At 32.1% G+C, this 19663-nt stretch overlaps 1 protein-coding gene across 5 annotated transcripts in view; it reads right to left on the bottom strand.

The window, feature by feature from the left end:
* Positions 1-18889, bottom strand: part of LOC118196907 (peroxisomal targeting signal 1 receptor-like) — a 169078-nt gene extending 150189 nt beyond the window's left edge. The window contains exons 1-2 of one of the 5 annotated variants that reach the window (XM_085827665.1): positions 18733-18889; positions 6310-6507 (exon numbers count right to left, since the gene is read on the bottom strand). In XM_085827665.1, the coding sequence (XP_085683791.1) occupies positions 6310-6402 (93 nt within the window). In that variant the 5' untranslated portion in view covers positions 6403-6507; positions 18733-18889. The other 4 variants (XM_085827666.1, XM_085827668.1, XM_085827667.1 and 1 more) reach the window with 4 other exon arrangements.
* Between the last annotated feature and the right edge of the window lie 774 nt (positions 18890-19663).

Below are 19663 nucleotides of genomic sequence, written 5' to 3'. Positions count from 1 at the left end.
AAATGCTCAATAACTTAAAAAAGCATGTTTTAAATAAATTCACAAGCCTGTAAAAAGCCTACTACAGGCTTCATATGTACTTCTGCATGTGGAAATTAAGTACTTTTCAGATCTTTTAAGGACTATTAATGAAAAAAATTAAGGACCTATCAAGCAACTAGGAACTTTATAAGCCAGGGGTGGGCCAACCTGTAGCTCGTGAGCCACTTGCGGCTCTTTGAAGGATTATTTGTGGCTCTCAATAGATGTACCCCAGTTCCCTTTTCATTTTTGTGTTATTATATTAAAAAAATTATTATCGTTCCGTATGTGTTTCAAAATGTCTATTTCAAAATAAATTACAGACAACAAATATGAAAGACTAAGTGCAAAGTTGTAACAAATTTCATTTCCATCCATCGCCTCTTGATATTTTTCTGAATCCATCTGAAATTAGCATAATTGAAGGTGAGTTTTCCATTTCCAATATAATTATGACCCAAAAAGCATCTGGAGAATTAGAATTAATAGAGATGCAAGAAGATCAAGCCCTACAATTAAAATATAAATCGACGCCGATTACTAAATTTCGGAAATTTGTACCAGAATCAAAGTATCCTGAATTAAAAAAGGGTGCTTCTTGAATTATTTCAATATTCAGAAGAACTTACTTATGTGAATCATTTTATTCCACTTTAAAATTTGTGAAATCCAAATATCGATCAGTATTATCTAACCAGCATCTCAAAGAATTAATGAGAAGTGCTGTCATCAATTATTCACCAAATTTTAAAGAATTATCAAGAAAAGTAAAATAAAAGTGTTTAATTTTTAATATTTAAATTCAATACACATACAGCGGATGGACAAAAATATGGAAACACCTTGTGAAATGCATGTTTGAAAAGAAAGATTGATTTTAATGAAATATGTAGGTGGCGCTGGCATTTTTGACTACTGACGCCACCTATACAACTTCGTAAATGTGCTAAACAGTTCAGTTGTTGTCGGAGTACTGTTATGTGAGGTTGTCATTGCATTATGTCAGAGTTAAGAGACTTCGAACGTGGGCAAATTGTTGGAGCACATATGGTAGGTGCTTCCGTAAGCAAGGTAGCCGAGGTGTTTAGTGTTTCAAGAGGTACTGCATCGAAGATTTATTCCGCATATTTGAAAAGCGGAAAAAACATCATCTGCTAAATCACAGCGTGAACGAAAGTGTGTCCTGAGTGATCGTGACAGACGATCATTAAGGGCAATTGTGACGAAAAATAAGAAGACCACAGCTGCAAAAGTTACTGCTGAAATGAATGATGTGTTACCGAACCCTGTGAGTACCAAAACAATTAGAAGGGAGCTTCATAAACAGGGAATTGCTGGCCTTGCTGCAATTGAGAAGCCACTCATCAGTGATGCTAATGCCCGTAACAGGAAAAGGTGGTGTTTAAGTCATAAAGCCTGTACTATAGAGCAGTGGAAGCGAGTAATATGGTCTGACGAGTCTTCTTTCACATTGTTTTCCACTTCTGGCTGAGTTTACGTCTGGAGAATGCCATCTCAAGCCTATAATACAGACTTCTCTGCTAGCCCCATGATAACTGTGTCAAGGCACATGACTGCCAAGACTTATGTGAACATTTTGGCCAATCAAGTTCATCCCATGGTAAAAACTTTGTTCCCCGATGGTGATGGTGTGTTCCAAGACGACAAAGCCCCTGTTCACACAGCTCACATTGTCCAGGACTGGTTTTCTGAGCACGAGGATGAGTTGTCCCATCTCCCCTGGCCACCACAGTCACCAGAGCTGAATATTATCTAACCTTTGTGGTCTACATTGGAACGGAAAGTGCGTTCTCGTTATCCACCACCTACATCGTTATCTGAACTTGCCACCTTTTTGCTGGAAGAATGGTATAATATTCCCTTGGCAAACATACAGGAACTGTATTTATCCATTCCGAGAAGACTGCAAGCTGTTTTGGATGCCAACGAGTTTCCTACACCATATTAAGCAAAGAAACATGTTTTTTTAAAGGTGTTTCCATATTTTTGTCCAACCCCTGTATTTTGTACTTTTATTTATATGTTTTCAATAAATATAATTTCTGCAAAAAATTTTTTTAGTACCTTTTCAATACATATGTAATTGCGGCTCGCCAAAAATTTCAAATTTTGAAAAATGGCTCGGACTATCAAGGAGCTTGGCCACTCCTGTTATAAGCTAAAGCAATTACTTATACTTCACTTTTGTAATACCACCTTTGTAGTTTGTAAAAATAAAATAAATATGCAAGTAGGATGCATTATTATTAAACACAACCTAATATTTAACTTAATTATAAAATAAATTCAAAAAATTAAGTAAACTTCATAAATTCTTTCAAGTAATTAGCATTAAAATTATAAAATTTCTTGAAATATGTACATTTTACCCTTAAAATAGTCCAACATATTTTAAAAGAAAATAGGTGGTTTTTTATTTACATTTTATTCACGCATAGCATTTTCTTTTATGACTCATTTCGTCATGTTCTTCCTCAGTCCAGAGGTATATACAAATTTTATGTCAAGGGACATAAGCTATACTGCGAAGAAAACAATAATCAGCATGACTCATGACAGATGACTCTGGTTAATGGCACTGCTGTTACTTGCTTACAGACACAGAGCCATTGATCAGAACAGAGAACACCACCAGCTGTTGGTACAGTTGGTAAATGATGAAAGCTAGCTCTACTTTGCCAGACCCAGTTGGTGCCCATAGAATTTGTTGGAGTTGTAATCCAAAAGTTCCAATAAGCCTCTGAAGCACTAGATATGATATGTTGTTTTGTATTATTTTAAGCCTCATTAACTGTAAGGAATACAGTTTGACGTTAATTTTACATTTTTCTGCTGTATCTTGCTTCCACAATAAGGATTAGGGAAAGAAGATAACTCATCTTAACATGTAAAGATAACTTCTAAGGGTGAGCAGTTAGTTACAAATAATTAAATTACATAATAATAAAATAGTAAACTAGGAAAAATAATCTGAAAGTGTTCAGATTTTATGACACCCAAAGGGGCATTTTTTAAAAATGTTTTGGATGTTACCTTTATTTATTAAATATCATGTTTTTTGCACTTGCCATAAAATTCAATTCAACAGCAATATCACAAAATAATTTTAAAAGAGTATATCTTTAGAATTTCTGATATGCAGTCTACGTGCTAGAGATAATCCCTCCTTCCCCGTACAGTGCCTCCATTGCTCAGTTTGAAATTGTTGAGTTTCTTAATCAAAAACTCATAAATGCTTTACAAAATATGAAATAGATAATAAAAGAAATTCCAAATTTGGGCTTCCAGATGCACATATTCAGGTGGAGACATACATTATTCAAAGCTTGATGGCTCTAGGTACCATTGTTTTATCACAATGTGAGAAACATACATACTTTTATGCAGATTCTCTATTATTTAATTTCTTTGAATAAAATACAGGGCGATGATATTTGGTAGCAACAATTAGAAAAGTGAAATGCCATTTATAGTTTATAGTCAGATCTAGTAAGTTAATCAAACATTCCTGATATCCCACAAATAAACAAACAATTAATGGGAATGATACAAGCATGTAGCTATTATAAAGCAGACTGAAATAATTATGTGTTATTCATCACAAAAAAAAAAAAAAAAAATTACGATACTTTGGAAAGAAACAAGTGAAAATGTGTTTTAACTTGCAGATAAGAATTAAATGGAAAACTGATACTTGGATATCAGTAAGAATAAACTGTGATAAACCTGCCAATTATACCATGACTCTAGGTACTGTTGTTTTATCACAATGTGAGAAACATACATACTTTTATACTGATTCTCCTTCTTCTGTGTGAGCATATCTGTGATAATGATTGCTGCAGTGATCACAGATCTTCTGTGAGCTCAATCTGTAGCTCACAGATTTTCTGTGAGCACTGCAGCAATCCTAAAATATTGTTTCCAATTATTTTGAAAAGATGTAATCCCCCAACTCCTGTTAATATTTGGAAGGTTAAAGGAGGGTAAGAAATGCTCCTTTCTTTATTTCAACATCAACTGCATACTAATTACAGCAAAAGCTACCTGCACTGCATCTCCTTTTTAGGAAACCTACAGAAAATTATCAGGATAATGTTTGTATGCCTCATGTTAACTTTTACAGCAATTTCTATCATGCATTTAAAAGATTTTCCATGAAATGAACCACAAGCATTAATTTATTTATTAAGTATGTGATATTCTACCCAATAATCATGACAATTCCAATTATTACACAATGACACTGTACATGATTGAAGGTATTCGATTAAAATTAAATGTTAATATTTGTCAGCAAAGCCATAAACTAAGAGCTAACTAAATTAGTTCAAGAAAAGTCACTTGCTGCTTATTTAAGTTCATACAGAGGCAAAGTGTGGAGAACAGTAATTTGATGCAATTTTGAATGTGATTACTAAACAACATCCACTCAATATATATATATGTGTGTGTGTGTGTGTGTGTGTAATATATTCAGGAGCAGGAATTTTGGTGGCATAGAAGTGTTGATCCATAATTTGACTAGGAAATTGGAGGCGAAGGCATATTAAATCTTCAGTTTTATTTTCAGCAACACGTTGCGGCTACACACAAGTCGGCACATTAAATGTGCCTGTTCCAAAAGGCTTACATTTTTGGTAGATTTGCAGCAAAAAAAGAAGAAGCAAACAGACTGCAGTCCAGCTAAGGCAGAAAGTGTGTAATGTTCAGGATGTAATCTTAAGTCAAACTGAGTTAGTTTTGGTTCTCAAAACATTTTGATTGGACAGTTAATATTGCTGTAAAATTATTATTGGCTGCATGAAGTTTAGTTCAATTTACATTACCAGAATTACGTAAGACTCATATAACATAGATTTTTCTCGAAATGACGCAGTGCAAATAGATGTTGCTATTTTTAGAATAGAGAAAGGAAAATTAATTTACGCTGCTAATTTATACTTTTACATATTCTTTTATTTTTCTCTTACATTATATATATATATATGTATATAAACACCTTATTTAATTGATCTGTTGATGTTAAAAACATGGTTGGTTAGTCTATATTTTAGGGTATCTCTTGGATTATCGTCAAATTGTTCTTTCATTTATGGTAACTTGAGTAGTTGAATGTTATGGAAACCTTATTATGACATGATTGGTTGGGTGATTGTGGTGAATTTGAATGATGGGAAAACATCTGTAAGAGGTATTTCTGCATTGGATGTTGGTTAGGAAATACATTGTACATTTTGTGCTTTGCATCATAAAATGGCTGCCGGTGATAAACTGGATGTTTGGTGGTATAGAACAAAAAGAGAGCAGAAGGTGTTTTTTGAGGACAGAAGGAAAGAAACTTTGTTGGATGTAATTCAATAGAATATTTTATCTGAAACAATGATCATTTCCAACTGCTGGAAGACATACGATTGTCATTTTGATAACGGCTTATTTCACTTCTCAGTAAATCATGCAGTGACATTTAAGGATCCGGAAACTGGAGTTCATATCAACACTATCAAATGTATATGGAATGTAATAAAAAGGGATTTTTGGAAGAAATGCCACCAACAGTCTGACACTACGGAGTATATTTTTTACTCTTATTTTTGTAAATTTATGTGGCAACAGCAGTATGTACATTTTAGTTCAGATAATTTTAAAAAGTTTTTGGATGCTGTTAAGGAATTTTGTGTGCCACAGACTGAAGACACAGAAATTTCTAAATAAAATGAAGTCAATATTTCCTTTCTGTAGTACATGTATGAGATAATGTGTATTTCCTTTTTTATGTTATTTCATGGTGTGATTTAAAATGCAGTTTAATGAGCTTCGATTGGCTACAAATTTTGTTCAATTTTGGCGACAAGTAACTTTGTTTTAATCTTATATGATACTATCATTCTCCTGATTTTTTTAAGGAGAAAATAGATCGATGCATATATGGACAAAGTCAAGGCAATGCGTAATGCTGAGTTTGTGCAATTGTCTGATTTTTTTTAAAAAATGAAAATAGATCAATGTGTACATGGACACCGATTCTGTGCAATGTTTTTACTTGTTATTTTGGTTTTGTGTAGTGGCCATCTTGAAACTGTGCCTTGCTGGCCAGTCGCTAAAAATCGTTGAGGGGCACGCTGAGACACCAACAGATTGTTGGCAGCTTATTAATGAGTGTCAGTTAAAACTCAAGCAAAGTGAAATTAACTTGTTACATAATTTTATCATTCCTAACATATTTCAAAGAAGATTCAATGTAAAAAAAATTTCATTTAACCATACCTGAGGACCCTTATTTTGGGTAAAATGGCCAGCAATCTTCAAGAGGGGGTTGGTTACCCCACAGTCACCATCAATCAAATCTCTCATAGCCATAATTCGAGCAGAGATGGTGGCAGACCAATCAATCAATTAATCAAATGTCATGTGAAACGTGTATTCCAAGTGGTGACCACCGCCTATCATCTTTCGATAGCATGACTAAATAATAAGATTTATTAATACAATTATGTTTATCAAGTTTATCACACAACATTACAAAATTAATTACAAAAACTCTGGAGAATATCTAAACAAATTATACATGATGTATAAGATTAAGGTAAGCAAAGAATTGAAAAGATTTTACAACTTATGTAATACATAAATTAATACCCTGCATTTTCAATTTTGAGTACAATGATTTATATAAAAAAACTAAAAAAATGCACTTACAAACTATACACAATAAAAATCAAAAAAGTCCAAATTACTCAATTTTAAGTTTGTGTATGCTAATTCTAATGAATGCACACACAAATTGTTTGTAATGAAAAAGAGTGAAATATTTAACACTTAACAACAATTTATACAAAACACAAATTACAGACTCCATGTGAGCATTATTAACACTCCTCTAAAATAGCCACTATAATAAAATTAGTTTCAAAAGTAATTTTAGAATTATTTTAGGAATTTTCTACACTAATTTGACAATGATAATGGCAACATTACAAACTAGAAATTCTGAATAAAAATATTCAATCAAATGCACATGTTAAATTTGTTGTTTTTAATATCTTTAAAAATTTTAATGAACTTCAAAATAATAACAATTTTCATTTGCAATTTTCTTAACAATAGGAAAAGTTTTGAAAATTTTAATAAAATGTTTAGGACTTCAAAAAATATGCTTTTCAAGGGGCCCGCAATAACAAGACTGCTTTCCTTGTCCATTGATTTAAATCAATAATTAAAATCAGTGATTTAAATCAGTGAATGGAAGCACTTGAACAAAGAACCATGTAAATGTAAATACAGTCAAAAGTTGTTAATTCGGACACCCATAATCCGGAATGATCTATAATCCGGACCTCAAAGCTACAAACTTTCTGCACATGCATCGCGGACCTTTACGGCTGTAAATATGCGTGTGCGCGTACGCATAAAACGTTTATGCATGCGCATTTAATGTATAACAGATGGTATAAGCTAAGCTAAAATTATCTAATTCAGTTAATGTTGCAGATTGCATTGTTCCTTAATCTTCGAATTGGATCCAGCTTATTATTTTTTGCAGACTGTTAGAGCAATTTTATAAAAGTAAGCTTGAACTTTCGATTATATCAAATAGAATTTCCGATATATATTTGCTAATATGTAAAGGATCTAAAGCGAAAGTATGTTTCAAAATCCGAAATCTGTTTATAAATTTCACGCTGCTCGGCCGCGGCGCGCAATGAATTGGAAGTTGATCTGTCAGCACTATCCTTATCTTCACGGCAGATGTTTTTATTTTATTTGGCTTATAATTCCTTACTAAATGTAGTATTTCATCTCGATGTACTCCGTCTTTGATATGATTTAAAACAAGTTCCTCGTCATTATAATTCGCTTCCGATAGTGAAGAAAGTGGCAGAGCTTATTGAAAACGAAAAAATTTCGATTGACAAATTAGTCGGTATTCTCGACACAGCAATTATAGGACTTGAACAGCGGAACTTTGTAACTGAACAAGAAATTATGTCTGTTTATAGAATTAAAGAGAAAGTATTATCACATAAAACGAAGCAACTTAAAGAACTTACATTGAAAGAAATGTTTAATAAAGTACACAAATAAATATTAAGCTCTTTTTTTTTTTTTTGTACATTTTGATACCCTTTAGATCATAATTGTTCTTTATTTCATAAATTACGGTTTCATATTTTTAATTTTATAATTTCTGCATGCCATCTTACCAGATTTAAACTGATGATCGATAATCCAGAATTGCCAAAGTCCCGACGAGTCTGGATTAACGACTTTTGACTGTATAAACACTTATGATTGCCCACACTTATGATATTAGGGGGGGGCTCTACCATTTACTCTTAAGCAGAAATAGAAAATGCAAAATGCAGATCGATTGAGAACCACATGACTATTTTAAACTAAGATTCCAGCTGTGAATATGTGAAAATTAGTAAATAAAAACTTAACATTTTTTCCTATTCTGTTTTAAAAAGCTATTTATTATAGTCTAGGGAAAAAAAAAAAAAAAAACTTCCACGAAGAACCATGTAAATGTAAATACCACCAACAATGGCAATTACAGTTCAAACCTGGTAACTCAACCAATTCGCTTGTTTGATGGTAGAAGACATTCCTCTTATGTTGTTATTATTGAAGCATCAGACTCATTGTTCACCTTTACACATGTCATTCATTCTTCACTAATTGACTATTATTCTGTCCTGATTTCCTCACTATTTTTTATGAATTTTTTAACAATGGATAGAAATATTTTCCTGTATAGTACAAGCTGTCACAATGATACAGGAGCAAATTAATCCATTTTACATTAATTCTTATGAAGAAAATTTTCTCAGTTCACAAACATTTCAGTTAATAAACAGCCATTAAGAATGAATTAAATTCATGAACTGAGGTTTCCCAGTACCGTAATTTATACTGAAATGCACACTTCCAATATAACTATAAAAGCCAATTGTAAAGACTACTGTTATATTGTAATATCGTTACAAAATGTACAGGAGCGGTGAGATAGCTTCCCTGCAAAGCAGTTTTAGGGTTGCCATACAATGGCAAGGAAAAGCAGGGGTGCCACATTTGGGGGAGAAATCGTCCATTTGGCGACAAAACCAGACGACTTTTAGAAAAAAAAAGAAAAAAATGCAGAATCAAGTATTCGTTTTTCGTCTTTTTCAATAAAAGCAAAAGTTCTTTTCTTTCCAAACTGAAAAAGAAAACTAGATCTTTTGTGAAACAGAAATAGTGTAAAAGAATTTTAATAAAAGAAGGGATCTTTTAGATATCTTCAAAGTTTTTGTATTCGTGGCACTTCGTTCTTTGAATTTAATTGTAACTGATGTTGGGCAATTATTGGCTGAAATTAATTTTTTTAATATTGTTAAATAATTACAGATATATTTATCAATACTTAATAAGATATACTAAATTGTAATATCATTGAGTAACACTAGAATCATAACTGATACAATATGATAGAGCATAATAAAAAGAGTGCAGCTTCTCATATTACATAAGTAAAATCTTGAAAAGTTCGAATGATGTAATAAATGATAAATAGAAAAACAAAAATGAAATGTGCTACTCAGTATCTGTTAGGTATAACATTTAAGTTTGTAAGGTATTTATTTTAAGTAACCAGTTATTTTATGTTACGAACCTTTACTGTCACTTACCTCTTTCCTGTCAGAATGCAAATTTTAGCTTGCATCTATTTAAGTGAGATTTTGAGATTGCTTTAGTCAGAGCGTGTTCCTCCAGCTAAAAGCCAGTTGACAACAATTTTGTTTACTAAGTAATTTTATTCTTGCAGACCGAGCTGTCATGCCTGTGTAGGTTACAGCCAACTTGCATGTTTAATCATCTCTGTGTAAACTTAGGCTAACTATGATTTAGTTTTAATTTAAAATTCTACTTTCTGATTTCAGGCCATAAATGCTGGCCGGTTTCGTAAGCATTAGGAGTGCCTTCTATTCAACTTATTGGAATTCTTAATAAAAGTGTGTTTTACACCCTTAGTACGCTTTTTGTTGGCTTATCTAGACATAGCGAAAAGTTGCTTATACGTATATTGGAGGATTTACCACAAATTACATTTAGTTACAGGCAAAATCCCTAGAAGTTTATTAGTTTAATCGTTATACACTATTGTTATGAAATGTACAGGCGCAGTAAAATAGCTTCCCCCCAAAGCAGATTTAGGGTTGCCACATTTGGCGATATACCATGGACGAATGGAGAACTTTCTGGAACGAATTTTTACCTGTTTAGCGCAAAATGTTCTCGAACACAAGCTGAAAGCTATATAAACCTTGTTGGTCCGCAGTCAGTGTGTGTGTGCCTCGTCTAGTGAGCTGATAGTCAGTCATTGACATTGAGCGAGTGTCTCGAAGTCTAGTGCCGCATTCATCGAGAGAGTCTTTTAGTGTATCGCAAATTAGTGCATCGTCGAGTTTCGTCTTATACTGTGGTAAGTCGAGAGCTATACTCTTGTGCATCGCGAGTTGTAGTGCGGAGAGTCTCGAGAGTACGTGAAGTTCCGAGAACAACCGAGCAGAGTCGGGAGCTGCACTCTGGTGTTTTGTGGTGAAGCTGTCTCCACCGTTATTGCATGACAGTGTGAACGCTGTGTCGCTGATTATTCCAGCGTATTTATAGCAGATCTTCAATGACTGTAAAAGTGTTTTCGAGCTGTCCTGATTAATATTGATAAATAAAGTGTGTTTCGATACTTCATCAAGTGTTGTCGTTATTCACTCCAAATCTAAGAATGTGAAGGAAGAAAATAACATAACAACTGGTGTCAGAAGAAAGAAAAACGTAACAGCTGGTAAAGGAAGTGGGATTTGTGAGTAAATGCCAGTGACCCGCCTGCAGAGCATAGCCATGGCGTAAGAAATGGACATTTTAGACAAGATCAAAGCCGGATATGTTACGATGAGGGCTGAGATGAAAGCTGTATATAAAGAGATGACCGCTGAGATCAAAGCTGGACTGAAAGGGAGGAGAGCCGGATTGGAAAAGAAGAAAGCCTGACAAGAAGAAATAAATGGTGATGAAGAAAAGGTGCGAAAACAACTCCTACAGGTGAAAGTGGAGCTTACAGAAGAAACTGGAGGCATAAAAGACGATGTGGAAATGAGACAAGTGACATCTGAAGAATCAAAGGATGAAGAAATGAAGGAAGTAGCTAACAAACTGCCTGAGAAAGATCCAGAAATCATCAATGAAATATCTAACGGGATTAAAGAAAAAAAAAAAAAAAAACGTAAAATTGACACATAAAAATTGTAGACATGTAATCTATAATATGGCATGAAATGAAGTAAGGATGAGTCTTCTGTCTAAAGACTTTTACTCAGAAGTTATTTACCCTACGGGGTATGTTGTAATGAAAAGTTAAGTCTACTTTAAATAAAAAGTGGAAAGTTAGCGAGTTTTAGCTGTATAGGATTCTTGAGAAGTTTGTAGTCAAAGTCCGCAAGACTGTCGCCATCTGATGCTAGTGAAGAGAACCTTAAAATTGAGAAGTCTGCAAATGTGCCACCATCTGGCGATACTGTAGAGATAAATTTGAAAAGTCGTAGAAATTAAATAAGGCATAACTACTTGTAGATGTCATGAGAAAGTAAAATAAATGAGCTGGTCGCAGTTAAAAGTTCAGGATAACTCGTGAAAATTAATACAAGTGAGGTAGAAATTGTAACTGAACGTCCAATCGAAGTTCGTAGAGAGGTCACGTGAGGCTTATCGCAAATGCTACTAAGAATTAGATAGAAAGCCTTAACAATTTGAAGTAATGAAAATTCGGAAAGTAATCTTCAGCTGGGAATTAATTTTCTTCAGAGAACTTCATCAATAATTCAACTGTTCTAAATGCCAGTAACATCTTCTGGGTGGGTTTGTGGGATGTATGAAGTTTTTGTGCTATTTCTGTGAGCTGATTAATGAGGTTAAAAAATTTAGGATATTGAAGAACTGAGCTGTTCTTCTTGATTTAATGTATTTTTTAATGCAGCACTGTAATTAGCTTTCGGGTATTGAAGGTTTTACGGTAATTTGGTTTAGTATTCGCGAGCGTAGTGGGAAAATTTTCATCTGTAGGTGGCAGAACTTTTATTTTTTCAAATCTTCTTTTATAAACCTCCTAACCATGATAAGACAATATGTGTTTCTGAGAGCAAAATAAGCATTTAGGTGTCTGATTTTCTTGAAGAGTGCAAGTATTACTTCTGTGTTTAACGGTGCATTTAACATATTTAGTCTGCTTAAAGCAATTTGTCTGAGAATGGCCGAACTCTTGGCAATTATAACATTGGATGGGTCTCTTCTTGAGGGCGTATTTTCAATGATAATGTTAAAATCAAAAACATTATTGAGTCTATGTATATTTTCTTCAGCTGGATTACGGTGTTCGAGAAAGTAAATCGGGAGTAAAACTTTATAATTTTCTATTTAAAATTTTTCTCTATCAGCATACATTCTAATCTCCATATTGGAGAATAAGGCAGATAAACTGAAGGGCGAGTAGGAACTTCACTCATTTTCGCATTCTGATTGCCTTTTTTCCTGATGATTGAAATGATACCGTTAAGTAACACCATGAAAAGTATTTATTTGTTAATCTATAACATTGTTTATTTATCTATAATATTATTTGTTAATCTATAATATTATTTATTTGTTTGTTTATATTATATATAGCATATACAATGTAATAAGTCATTAAAATTAACTTTGCAATTTACTAATGGTAAAAAAGCTGCTAAGGTATTTTGTTTTTATGTTACTAATTAACAAACTAATGCATAATTTATATTATCCCCAACTATTAATCATTACAATAATTCTCGAGTAAAAACGAGTTTTTATAATGTTTAATTATTCTGAAAAGCTACAATGCATGGTAACTATTTAAGTTAATGTCGGAGGAATATGATTTAATTTTTAAAAATCTGAATTTGTCTACTCAATTTTTTTTAATCAAGATTTTTTTTTATTCTGCTGCACAATGACTTCAGTTGAAGCTTTTTCTTATGATAGTGCACAGTATTTTTCATCAACTTGTATGATATTTTAAACTCTAAAATGTATGTTTATACATATTTATTAAATAATGTACTTAAAATATCATTTTGAATTTCTTGAGAATTGAGTTTCAGTGTGCAGTATGTCAAAAGTCGTTAATCCGGACTCGTCGGGACTTCGGCAATTCTGGATTATCGATTTTTCCGGATTATAGATCATCAGTTTAAATCTCGTAAGATGGCATACAGAAATTATAAAATTAAAAATATGAAACCGTAATTTATGAAATAAAGAACAATTATGATCTAAAGGGTATCAAAATTTACAAAAGAAAAAGCTTAATATTTAATAACATTTCATTCAATGTAAGTTGTTTAAGTGGCTTCGTTTTATGTGATAATACTTTCTCTTTAATTCTATAAACAGACATAATTTCTTGTTCAGTTACAAAGTTCCGCTGTTCAAGTCCCATTAATTGCTGTGCCGAGAATACCGACTAACTTGTCAATCGAAATTTTTTCGTTTTCACTAACCTCTCTGTCACATTCTTCATGTCTTTATCCATTTTTTGAAGCAATTCCACTTTTTGTTTGATGGACATCGAAACATACTTTCGTTTTGTATGATCCTTTGGGAGCTCCAGAATCGGAAATTCTATTTGACATAATTGAAAGTTCAAGTTTACTTTTATAGTATTGCTCTTACAGTCTGCAAAAAATAATAAGCCGGATCCAATTCGAAAATTAAAAACAATGCAATCATCAACATTAACTGAAATAGATAATTAGATAATTTTAACTTATACCGTCCATTATACATAAAACGCGCATGCGAAAACGTATTCTGCACTTGCGCACACGCATATGCGCAGACGTAAAAGGTCTTACGCGCACGCGTAAACACCTATGCGCATGTGTCAACGCGACGCATGCGCAGAAAGTTTTTAGCTTTGAGGTCCGGTTTATGGGTGTCCGAATTAACGGCTTTCGACTGTATAACATTTAGTTATGCATATGTACAGTCAAAAGTCATTAATTCGGACACCCATAATCTGGACCTCAAAGCTACAAACTTTCTGCGCATGTGTCGTGTTGATGCATGCGCGTAAGACCTCTATGGCTACGAATATGCGTGTGCACATACGCACAATACATTTATGCATGCACGTTTAATGTATAACGGACGGTATAAGCTAAGCTAAAATTATCTAATTCAGTTAATGTTGCAGATTGTGTTGTTCCTTAATCTTCGAACTGGATCCGGCTTATTATTTTTTACAGACTGTTAGAGCAGTTTTATAAAAGTAAGCTTGAACTTTAGATTATGTCAAATAGAATTTCCGATATATATTTACTAATATGTAAAGGATTTACAAAGCGAAAGTATGTTTCGAAGTCCATTAAACAAAAAGTGGAATTGCTGCAAAAAATGGATAAAGGCATATCCTTCGTTTCTCTAACCATTCCGAAATTTGTTTATAAATTTCACGCCACAGCACGCAATGAATTTGAAGTTGATCTGTCAGCACTCTCCTTATCTTCAGGGCAGTGTTTTTATTTTATTTGGTTTATAATTCCTTGCTAAATGTAGTATTTCATCTCAATGTACTCCGCCCTTCCATATGATTTAAATCAAACTCCTCGTCATTATAATTCGCTTCCCATAGTGAAGAAAGTGACACAGAGATTATTGAAAACGAAAAAATGTTGATTGACAAATTAGTCAGTATTCTCGACACAGCAATTATAGGACTTGAACAGCGGAACTTTGTAATTAAAGAAGAAATTATGTCTGTTTATAGAATTAAAGAGAAAGTATTATCACATAAAACGAAGCAACTTAAACAACTTACATTGAAAGAAATGTTTAATAAAGTAAACAAATAAATATTAAGCTTTTTTTCTTGTAAATTTTGATACCCTTTAGATCATAATTGTTCTTTATTTCATAAATTACGGTTTCATATTTTTAATTTTATAATTTCTGCATGCCATCTTACCAGATTTAAACTGATGATCTATAATCCAAAAAAATCGATAATCCAGAATCGCCGAAGTCCCGACGAGTCCGGATTAACGACTTTTGACTGTATATATAGGGAAAAGTGTAGAATCACCTACTGCTTGGCACGCGTTTCAAAATTGTCAATTTGAAAATAACAAGTCAAAGAATTGCACATACTTGGTATCCATGTACATATCGACCTATTTTCACTTGAAAAAAATCAGAGAATTGCACAAACTCGGCATTGCACACCCCCTTGATTTTGCCAATGTACACATCGAAAAAGAGGGGGAATAATTAGGCGATTCTGCATTTCACCACCTTGTATAAAGAAAGAGAACCAAATGTGCATATATATATATATATATATATATATATATATATATATATATATATATACATATGGATTTATTTCTAAACACTGCCTAAAAATGCATACTAAGTAGCAGCACGCTTGGTAAAATCCTAGTTTATGATACTGCCTTGGCGCATTTTTGAAAACTGTCACCAACACCAAAATGACCCATTTACTGCTCATCATAAATGTCATGTTTACTTCTCACAGTAATGTCGCCAAATCCCGTGTGTACCGTATACTAGGATTAAACCACATACTCCAGCAAAAAGCATTTTAAATTGGCTCTTTTATACATAAAATTTGCCTGTCACTGAAATACAAATTAGTACACATAAAATCTAATAACCAATAAAAATTAATAAATATTGAAAAAAGAGGTAATCTGAAGTTTTCAAATTATAGTCTACCACCTAAAAAAAAGAAAGAAAGAAATTTGTCGTTAAAATGGTTTGAAAAAAAAATTATTTAAAAATATAAAAGTCATTAAAATAGGAAAACCTAATTTGATCTTTCCATTCAAATTCCAATTCAACATCAGACACAAGATTTAGGCTTTAAAAATTTATATTAGACGTACTAGATCAAAATTATCTCTAGAAAATCAAGATACAGGACATGTACATATATTTAAAACAGATTAGGTTTATAATAAAAAAAGAAAAGAAAGGAAGAGGACTTGCTAGAATATTACTATATCATAAACGAATGTATGAATGTCATCACATATTTATAAGACTTCTGCACTTGATAAATAAAAAAAAAATTATTCAAGACAAAGCTCAGCACCTTTTCCACTCATTGGACTGTTTATACATGAGGCTTAGACACTTATTTCTAAGAATAGAAGTGTTAATGCTTTCTGTTTTATGAGAAAAAAAAAAAATTATGTAATAAAAACTTTGAAGTTTTAATAATTAGAATCACTAATATTTTCCCACGTTGACTTTTCATATTTTATAATAAAATGTAATGTTTTATGACCTTCATTAAAAATATAATATTTAGAAAATGCTTTAACTCTCTCAGCTTTAAGGATTGAAAATTCCATATAGAAGGGTGGCTTTCATATTCAATACACATACAAATTTCTGCCAGCTTGAAAGGCGTTCGATTTCAGATTGGATGTATATCAAAAATGAAAGTAAAGGAATAAAGGTACAAGTGAGAGATTCTTTTTTTAATTATAATCAAGAAAATACAATTTATTCATGACATTTTGAGAAACATTGAAATTTCAAGGCTAAACTCATAACGTTCAGAGGGTTAAAGTGTCACAAAAAACTGCACTTACAAAACATTTATAACCTCAAAATCAAGGACAAAACACAGCAAAAACAAAGAACTGATAAAATTTGACATAATGTATGAATTTTATAATTATAAAGAAGATCGGATATTAAGATTACATGTTTTATAATGCCCAAAATTAAATTCACATCCAAAAAATTCTATGATTTTTATCAAAAAACAAGATACACAAGTTTTATTCTCTATCAGTTTCACTTTTTAAAATTTAAATAAAGTAAAAATAAATCAAATATATATAATTGTTATGAGATAAATGAAATGAGGGGTTTAAAAATCCATATATATGACTTTTTAAGACTGCACAACAATGAAGATATATAATAAACAATAAAAAATTATAAATATTTACATCCATCCAATGGCTCTAGTGTCCAATAAAATACTCAATGTAACCATAATAATTTTATAATTAAGAAGGGGAATGGAGATAAACAATCACCTTCACTTTCTTACAATGGGAAAATTCAGCACAAACTTTCATTACCAGGAACTAAAAATAGGTCAAGGATGTAAAATTTACAACCCTCCAAACTATACCTATACCAAGATATTATGAGTAAATAACAATTTTTATTTAACGTACCATTACACAAGAAACCAGGATATATATAAAAAGATAAGAGATTATTAAATGCCCTTTTTTAATAACATACTTAAAATAATTTCACTACTGACTACAAAATACAATATTTGTCTAAAGGATATGTTCTAATAAATATACAATCAACAACACATAAAAACTATAAAAAATATATTATTATTTCTAATTACCAAATTCTATGAAACAAAACACTACCTTTTTCGCCTTTTCGGAATTTATATTTAGGGAATTAAAGGAACATGGAAAACACATTTCAAAGGGGAAAATCAGCATACGCAATAACTTAAATGGAGCAATTTTTTTACGCAAGGAAAGTACTAAACGATAACCTTTGGTTCTCTACGGTGTACAAGTTGCATCGCCCATTTCTAGAAATTAATCTAAATGCTGCGAAATTATAAAATAACTAGGCTTACTGAAAGTGCATAATCGCCCACTTATTCCTTCGGCGCTTTTTACAAGAGTAAGAAGAATTTTATTTTTGTCAATTTTCTTTGACTTTTTAAGTGAAAATGGGTCGATGTGTACATGGATAAAGTCAAGAGTGTACGCAATGCCATTTCTGTGCAATTCTGGGATGTATTTTTAAGTGAAAATAGGTCGACGTGTACATCGATACCGAGTATGTGCAATTCTTAAAATCACGACAAGCAGTGGGCGATTCTGCACTTTCTCCTTTTATAGAGAAACAAATTATCATATAATTCATATAATGTTATCTTAAATTAAACATTTTTACGCAGTTTATTCAAAAACTTACTCTTCTGAAGTTCACAACTTGAAAGTTTCGATATATATATATATAATACAATCATGTATACTATTAAAAAATTTCTAAGTACAGATATTACAGACTTCTTTCATATTGATGACACAAATATTTTAGTCAAAAGATAATGAATAATAATTTACGCAAAAAAGTTTTTATTTATTTATTTAAAAATTTTTAGCTGAATTTTATAGTATTCCATCAGTTTAAAAATATTTTAGGCACATTAATTGAACGAAATATTTTCCGGATTCAATAATAGTTAATGAACATTAAGGAAAACAAATCTTTGTTGATGATATATTTCTAAATCATTTAAATAAATGCTCGATTAGTAAAATTTTACAAACTCAATACCTCAAAGAACTAGAAATTTAATCAAATTGTTTGCCGATAAAAGTTTCTTAGACATGTATATCATCATAAGACTGTATTTTTATGCTCTATTATAATGTCAGGATCAAATTTTGGTCAAAATTCTTAGTGAAAGCTTACAGATAGTACTTTGGGGGTTTTTGTAACTGATAAATACCCATTTATAAAAATAAATTCTTTTAATAAATCAAAATATGCACATATCGTTAGAATAACATTAATCTCAGCGATGAATAAAGTGTTTAGACGAACTTGTAAAAACAGGAGGGAAGTGTTCTTTTTTGCCGTCTCACGAGATGCCTCTCTCTCTCGAGATGAGATTCTTATCGCGCATGCGCGAGGGTGAGAAATCGAAGCGCTCAAAAAATGTGGGGAAGAAAAACCCCACACCATCTCCCTTCATGGAAAAAAAAACATGCTAAAAATCTAAAAAAGAGAAAAAGAATTTAGTCATGCACAAATCGTTTTAGAAAGTGAAGACGACGTCCTGAATGAGTTTGGTAATTTGCTTTCGCAGGAGCACTTTTTTCAGATGACTGTTCGTTTACTGGACAGGCTGGTTACTGTAATGAGGTCTTATCAACATTAATGGAAACTAAGAGGTTCAGGTGCATCGTCTGGGACTAAATAAGCAGGTTCTACCCTGTCAAAAGACGCAGTGATATCATGTACTTTTTTAGAGATGATAAAAGTTTTATCACCATGTTAAAGTACTTTATAAGAACCAGTGTAAGGTGTATGCAACCAAGGCCAACTAGATATCTACAGGCCTGCTCCAATCTGATGATCACATGATCTGACGTCATAATCTTAGTCCTTCAATTTTGTAAGTTGACATTGCTTCGCCGTAGGACTAGTGCTAGTGAGATAATTGTTTACGTGTGTTTTTTCTTCTGAAAAAATTTTGTATTTTACCGGAAAGTAAAATATTATATTGTGAATTCGAATTTATAAGAAAAAGTGTGTTTTAGAATGCCAAGAAAGTGTAGTGTACCTAGATGCCGATCAAATTACGATAGCAGTAATGAACATGTGTCGACTTTCAAATTTCCTTCGTATCCTGTACTCTCTCAGAAATGGATAAAAAATATTAATCGCAAAGATTTTGTAGCTGGCAAACACAGTAGTGTATGCATTAAGCATTTTGAAGAAAAAATTTGTCGTTCGAGAAGATAAAGCTGTT

The sequence above is a fragment of the Stegodyphus dumicola genome, chromosome 12 (genome assembly GCF_044657685.1).
Source record: "Stegodyphus dumicola isolate Sdum_Otavi_A_Nest chromosome 12, ASM4465768v1".
Taxonomy (NCBI): Eukaryota; Metazoa; Arthropoda; class Arachnida; order Araneae; family Eresidae; genus Stegodyphus; species Stegodyphus dumicola.
Note: the sequence above shows the minus strand (reverse complement) of the source record. Positions and strands in the feature narration are given on the sequence as shown.